The sequence below is a fragment of the Priapulus caudatus genome, unplaced genomic scaffold (genome assembly GCF_000485595.1).
Source record: "Priapulus caudatus unplaced genomic scaffold, Priapulus_caudatus-5.0.1 Scaffold682, whole genome shotgun sequence".
NCBI lineage: Eukaryota > Metazoa > Priapulida > Priapulimorpha > Priapulimorphida > Priapulidae > Priapulus > Priapulus caudatus.
This window is the reverse complement of record NW_014577743.1, coordinates 156,394-163,294: the sequence shown is the minus strand read 5'-3', so window position 1 is coordinate 163,294 and position 6,901 is coordinate 156,394. Positions and strand designations below refer to the sequence as shown.

The window sequence follows — 6,901 nt, the reverse complement described above, 5'->3', positions numbered from 1 at the left end:
AGTTAGCAAATGGTAGCAGATTGTAGCAAAGAGTAAAGACGATGTAGTCGCAGAATTTGTTCTTAAAGACTGACTTTATTAGTAAAACACAATACAAATATATATACACTACGGCGACCTAGGCACCCAAGCCTATAGGCCCCGTGTCTCGTCTTTGTGTATCTCCTCTATATCGTCTCTCGTCTCTTCCTCTGGGTAATAACTTCCCTGATTCTTCGTCCGTGCCTAATTTACGTTTCCGAAAACCGCCTGGCGACATTTTCCATCCGACCGGTTTTTCGTCATTATCGGCCGGACCTTGGCGGGGCTAGGTGACGCGACGCAAATATATAGTGCCGTACATCCCGCGTCATTACCAAAACAACAACGAACCACCAAGCCAGAACACAGATCAATTAGTTCCACTGCCTCGCCTAGCCTGGCTAGAAGTGCTACTGGTTAATTACAACGCACAATGTACAATACAACACATCTAAGGTCCCCGCTGCGTATACCAGCCAGTACACAATCTGGCTAAGTTAGTGTGTTAGCGCATGCGCTATATCTCACCAAAGGAGTTATATTTTGTGATGAATATGCATTTAAAATTGTTAGGGGGTATCTCAGCATAGATTTCCCTAATAAACTTTTATCAGTAGACCTGTGTTTATGTTTGCCTCAGACGGCACTGCACGCCTAACACGGTGCGCGCGCATGCGCAATATCTCCCGAGAGAAATCGTATTTTGCAAAGATTATGCATTTAAAATGAAGAGGACTTATCCTAGCATAGATTTATATAATAACATTCCATCAGTAGACATCATTTTAAATAGGAGGAAGACCTTGCATGTAAGGTCCCCTCTGCGTATGCAGGCGACAGATATCCACATCCAAGTGTGGCCTTAAACCACCGGGGGCCCAGGGCCCCGCTGGAGCAATAATACACTGTGCAAGTGATGCAGCCTACTTTTCTTTGCTGGAGCCGGTATAGCTTACAACCAAGGCTTACCACACACTACTATATAGGAGGCCTTGGTGGGCCGCCAGCATACACTATACTACATTACTATATAGATGGCATTAGGCCACCGTCATATACAATACTTAGTATTATACTTACTATAGTATTACTATATATGTGGTCTTGGGCCCCCATCATAAACTATTATTACAATTCTATATAGGTGGCCTTAGGCCCCCGTCATACAAATACTATATATGTGGCATTGGGCCCCCATCATACACTATTCTATTATTACAATACTATATACGTGGCCTTAGGCCCCCGTCATACAAATACTATATAGATGGCCTTAGGCCCCCGTCATACGAACATGACACCGAAAACACTATATATAACGTGCTACTAATAACTTACCGAGTGCTGCACTGGCGCTTGTCTTGTTTCCCCCCCTATTTAATGCTATATCTATGCCTATGGGTAATACAATCGGCATATACCTTGATAACTTGTTTTAGCATTACTAAAATACGTAAACAAAAAGAACTATTTTCGGTCCCGGAAGGGTTATTGTCGGAGTGAGCTGACGGGGGCTGCATGGAGGCCACCGGCGGGGGACGAGGTGGCCTAAAGCCACACTTGGATGTGGATATCTGTCGCCTGCTTATTATTTGGTTGCTACCAGCATGCGTTATTCGTAATATATACTCAGAATGCTCCCATGACGTTGTTTAAAATTTATATTAATATGTTAAGACGTCACATTAGGTTTTGCATTATTAGAGATTCAAGATCTAACATATCAATATAGTATGAGAATGAAAAGCAATGATAAAAGAGATATATAATAATATTATATATATCTTTTATCATTATATTATACAGAAAGCACTTCTCTGCATATTTTCCTTCATTTTATTGAAAATGTCACATTTACCACTATATATATATATATATACTCTTCTCCCTTTCCATTCTCGACTCGCTACTCCTTTTTTCGTTTTCTCATCCTCTCCTCCTCTACATCCTGCTTTCTATGATCATTTTACTCCACCTCCTTCCCCTTCTTCTTATCCTCATCTTCAATTTCTTCTTGAACCTTCTCTTTTCTTCTCCTCCTCCTACCCTTTCCACCGCTACCCCCCCTCCCCCATCTTCCTCTTCCTCCTCCTCACATCCTTCTCGCATCCTCCTTCCATCCTCCTTCCATCCCCCTCCTCCACCTTACCCTCTCTCTAACTTTTATTTGATTACAAATAATGCGTGAAATATAAATTATTTTGCATATCAATAAAAGCACGGCTTTCTATCGCATATATACAATATTATACATGATGCGTTTAACAGCATATACGACGTTTCAGCGCCGCGCCTATAGACATATCATAGCCAGTGGCGTTACTAGAATGACACATACTCCTGTACTGGGCGCGGAGCTGAGCCATAGATAATTGCCCAATGGGCGGTTGCCCCATGTTCAGCTATCTACGTTCAGCGAGTGACGTCATACAACTAGGAACGAATTGCGAGCCCCGTCCAATTCACCAGTCTTGAACAGAGCAGACGATAGATAAGACGTCAGTTGCTGCGCTCAGCAAAATCAACATATCCGAATGTAAGTCTAGCTTCTTGATAGCAAAGGTTAATACTACAGTTGCTTCTAAAACGCACAACGATATAATGTAATATGAATTCTATCAACTATATTTAAGTGCCGATATTACCGTCGATATTATAGTATCATTCTTATTTAATCGATACGCGTTTTAATTTTTTTTGTTTTAGCCAGTGATTCCGGCCCAGTAGAATAAAAGACCACAAACTCAAAATGAAGATTTTCCTAGGAACGATTCTCATATTTGCTCTGCATCTGTGTCAGGTGAGTTATTTACATTGTCACATATGAATCTAGCATTTTTCTACCTGAGCGCTATAACATGAGAATCATATATTTTATTACTGTCTGTCAGACATGATAACATTAAGTTCAAAACTGCACGTATGTCTATAGTAGAAAAATCAACGTTCTACACGATACCAACGTAATTTAAGATGTACTGCACGCGTATAACGGAATCTGTATATGTTTGTGATAAAAGTAATAGAAATAGTAATAGTCATAGTAATAGTGATAAATACTACTACTAATAATAATAGTAATTATAATAACACTAATAATAATAAATGATGATAATGATTTTATTGATTGATTTCTTTTACGCATCAATACAATTATGACTGTCAATAACATTTCTAAGCTATCTCTCACTTTCGTTTGTGTATCTTAGGCTAGCAAGACGATGGTCACCGACAAAGTCTACTTTGACATCAGCATCGACGATGAACCAATCGGTCGCATTGTTATCGGACTATTCGGCCAGACCGTTCCAAAGACGGTAGCCAATTTCGTGGCCCTGGCCAGTCACAGTGAAGGTTACGGATACAAGACCAGCATGTTTCATAGAGTCATCAAGAATTTTATGATACAGGGTGAGCGTGCTTTCAGTCGGCTTTTGCCAGTGCTTCTTATCACTCTGCTGTCGACGTTGTATGTAGCATATTTGCGCTGTCGGTATTTTGTTTCCATGCAACAATGTCGCATGTGTGTGTTGACAATATTGATTTTGCTGTGCTCGAGTAGGATTGACGGATGAGGTTTCAATTTCAGGAGGAGATTTTGAGAAAATGGATGGTTCTGGTAGCAAGAGCATATATGGAAAATATTTTGATGATGAAAACTTCGAGGTGAATCATTATGGACCAGGATGGGTTAGCATGGCAAATGCTGGTATGTACATTTTCGTGAAGATTATAAATAATAGAATTTTTTGTTTAATGGAGTATAGAAGTATGAAGAAATAATACATAATAGTGTACTTGTAAAAAAATATTTTAAGAAAGCTTGTTCAATTTATGATGCCTTATATATTTGACACCATGAACGCCATTTTTGTTTATAGGTAGGAACACAAATGGAAACCAATTCTTTATTACAACAGTAGAGACAGACTGGCTGAATGGAAAACACGTTGTATTCGGAAAGGTGAGAAATTTCTTCATATCTTTTTCATTCCCGCAACCATATGGTCCTTTATCGAGTGTAAAAATCGATCTCTTGCATACGGGAAAAGATAACAAGTATATACGTATAGTAGTCCCACGTGCGGCTACCTTGCGTTGAGCATCATACGTTTAATTCGTCATGCAGGTGGTGGAAGGAATGGGCGTGGTTGAACAGATCGAAAGCTTGGATACGGACGGGAACGACAGGCCTGTAGCCAATGCCGTCATCGCCGAGTCTGGCGTGCTTCCCGTAGATAAACCATATGACATTAATACCGTATGAAAATCAGACTCGTGGACAATAGTGCTGCAGCCCGTTCAACCATTGTCTTTCTCACACTAATTTTTCGTACTATTATGTTGTCTATACTGTTCCCAGGCTCGAGGCAGCATCACTCTTTTTATAAATTGTCTAATAAATTATTTTTTTGAAGTGGTTTTGCTGCCTAGTGCATGGTGATGTATTTAAATTCTTTGTGTGTGTCTCATGAAAAATATTGTGAGAGTTGAATGTACAGTGCCAAATCAGTTTCCTAGTAAAACTCTATATTAACATGAATGATATATTCTACTTATTTGTAGTATGATTTGTAGTACGTATGATCGGAGTATTGGCCACAGAGATGTTGGCTGTGAACAATATGTTCTGGATTATTTGATCGAATCTTTTGTATAATTTTCAACAATTGACATACAGAATCTCTGGAAGATGTTTTATAGAAAAGCACAGATGCTGTTTTGGTTGATGATAATCATAGAATCAAAAAGATGTTTATTATTTATCATTGCTGGGCTCCTTTTCGGAATTAATTAGGGTTGATGACTTCGCGCTTCAAACGAAAAACCCAGTACATGAAATAACATTTTTGTTTTAGATATTTGATCCAGTCATATGAAATTGTGTGGTTGAACCTTGTCGTGACAAGATAGAATAAATACATGTCTATTTCATCAAGCACCAATATTATTGATTTCATACTTTTCTGATCGCGTCGCCCATAATTCCTCCCAACGATATCAGCCCAATTAAATCCGTTTTGGTATACCGCGCGTCTGAGATGTAACACACACACACGGGGCCATTCACCTCCCTGGATGATAGGAGTCTCGCACATACAGCAGCTGGCGGGGCGAAACTTGGTGTGTTGCTTTAAGACGCTCATGGCTAGGGACTGCCACGTAAGCAGTGCCACGTAAGCAGTGCCACGTAAGCAGTGTCAGCCCGCACCCGACCGTACTTCCTCGCTTCGTGCAACGCGGCGGCTCGCGCCCATCTCCCAGTTTTTAGGCAGAGAAACTGTTGACGGCGTCTCAGTAGTCGGTCTCATGGCCACATGTGGTATATATGCGGGTACCGCGCCCGTGTGCGGAGACCTATGCTCAGTGGCTGAGGATTCCCACGCAGTAAAACCAGACGCGACCACTGTAGCTGCTCGTATTACCAAGCTTATATACATACATCCATACGAAGACAGGACAGATGAATTTATATGCGCGAAATACTCGAGATTTATTCACGTTTCTATTTCAGTAGCATTTAAACAATATAAAGCCTTCATGATAACTATTTGCAAAAATTGTATAAGAAAATTCGAATATGGGAAGTTGGGGCTAGTTGGGCAAGTCTGTATCAATGTAACTGCGACTATAAGCATTTACTTTGCTCTACTGCGCGGTGACTCCTCAACTCCTAACTGCAAAAACAGCAACATGTAAAAGTATATATTATGTTCGTCTTCCATGCCGCAATATTACGTGTATAACCGGCGTGTTGCCAGTGTTTATCGGAGGGCCCGGCTATAGCAGGCTGAGCATGTGGTAGCAGGCTAAGGTTTCACTTCACACCGCTTTAGCAGCAGCCGCAGCAGCAGCAGCAGCAGTTGGTCCCGGGGGGCGACATGCTCGAGTGCATTACACACACCCATCTATTCTCGCAGCTAGCTCGGGCGGCCCGCGCACATACTTACACGTCATGTAGCAGTGCGCGCGCGTGTATGTGTGCGTGTGTGTGTGTGTGTGTGTGTGTGTGTGTGTGTGTGTGTGTGCATGTGTCCGTGCGTGTACTTGCGTGTGTGCGCGTGTGCACGTGCGTGTGTGCGTGCGTGTGCGTGTGTGCGTGCAGGTGAGTGCGCGCGCATGTGTGTTCCTCTCTTTCTGTGCGTGCGTGCTTGCGTACGTCGCAGGCGTAGGTGTGTGCGCGCGTATGTGTGCACGCGTGCGTGTGTGTATACGAGAGAGAGAGAGAGAGAGAGAGAGAGAGAGAGAGAGAGAGAGAGATATAGAGAGAGAGCGAGAGGAAGAGAGAGCCGGGGGGGGGATGGGTGAATGACATCGAGTGATGACGCGCATATCAGAGCGCCGCATCGCTTCATTATTAAACCCCTATGACAGATTATCGATTATGCATGCTTCTTATCTCCACAGATCAATAACCGATCACGCATGCCATTTCCCGATCCCCTCCCTCACCCCTTTCTATGTCCCTCCTTCGCCTCCCCACATTTCCTCCCTCACCCCTTCCTATGTCCCTCCTTCGCCTCCCCACATTTCCTCCCTCACCCCTTCCTATGTTCCTCCTTCGCCTCCCCACATCCCTCCCTCACCCCTTCCTTCCACACCCCTCCCCTATCATACAAGTGTGCAGCTCATGTATTTTTACTATATATCATATCAAGAGCTAATAAATACCTTATTAGATCATATTATTATATTTATATATAATATATATTAATAGTACATTATAATATATATATAAATATAATATATAATGTATATATATATATCTCGCGCGCGCGCGCTCTCTCCCTCTTTCCTTCTCGCTCTGTCTATCTATATCTCTATATCGCTCTTTCTTTCGCTCGCCCTATCTCTCTCTCTCTCTCTCTCTCTCTCTCTC

The 6,901-nt window shown here is 42.1% G+C and overlaps 1 protein-coding gene across 2 annotated transcripts; it reads left to right on the top strand.

Moving 5' to 3' along the window:
- The first annotated feature begins 2,405 nt into the window (after nt 1-2,405).
- On the top strand, nt 2,406-4,963 carry LOC106812757 (peptidyl-prolyl cis-trans isomerase B-like). 2 transcript variants are annotated; one of them, XM_014816728.1, is made up of 6 exons: nt 2,406-2,557; nt 2,732-2,821; nt 3,231-3,432; nt 3,611-3,730; nt 3,903-3,985; nt 4,151-4,963. In XM_014816728.1, the coding sequence occupies exons 2-6, from the start codon at nt 2,771-2,773 to the stop codon at nt 4,286-4,288; spliced, it is 594 nt and encodes a 197-aa protein (XP_014672214.1). In that variant the 5' UTR covers nt 2,406-2,557; nt 2,732-2,770; the 3' UTR covers nt 4,289-4,963. The 2 variants fall into 2 exon arrangements, with proteins under 2 accessions (XP_014672214.1, XP_014672213.1); XM_014816727.1 differs by having other exon boundaries at nt 2,409-2,557; nt 2,728-2,821.
- Nucleotides 4,964-6,901: the final 1,938 nt, after the last annotated feature.

Coding starts and splice junctions, on each gene's coding strand:
- LOC106812757 (XM_014816728.1), top strand. CDS start 2,771: ATGAAGATTTTCCTAGGAACGATTCTCATATTTGCTCTGCATCTGTGT. Junction 3,433..3,610: donor CAAGAATTTTATGATACAGG/GTGAGCGTGCTT, acceptor TTTCAATTTCAG/GAGGAGATTTTGAGAAAATG. Junction 3,731..3,902: donor GGTTAGCATGGCAAATGCTG/GTATGTACATTT, acceptor TTTTGTTTATAG/GTAGGAACACAAATGGAAAC.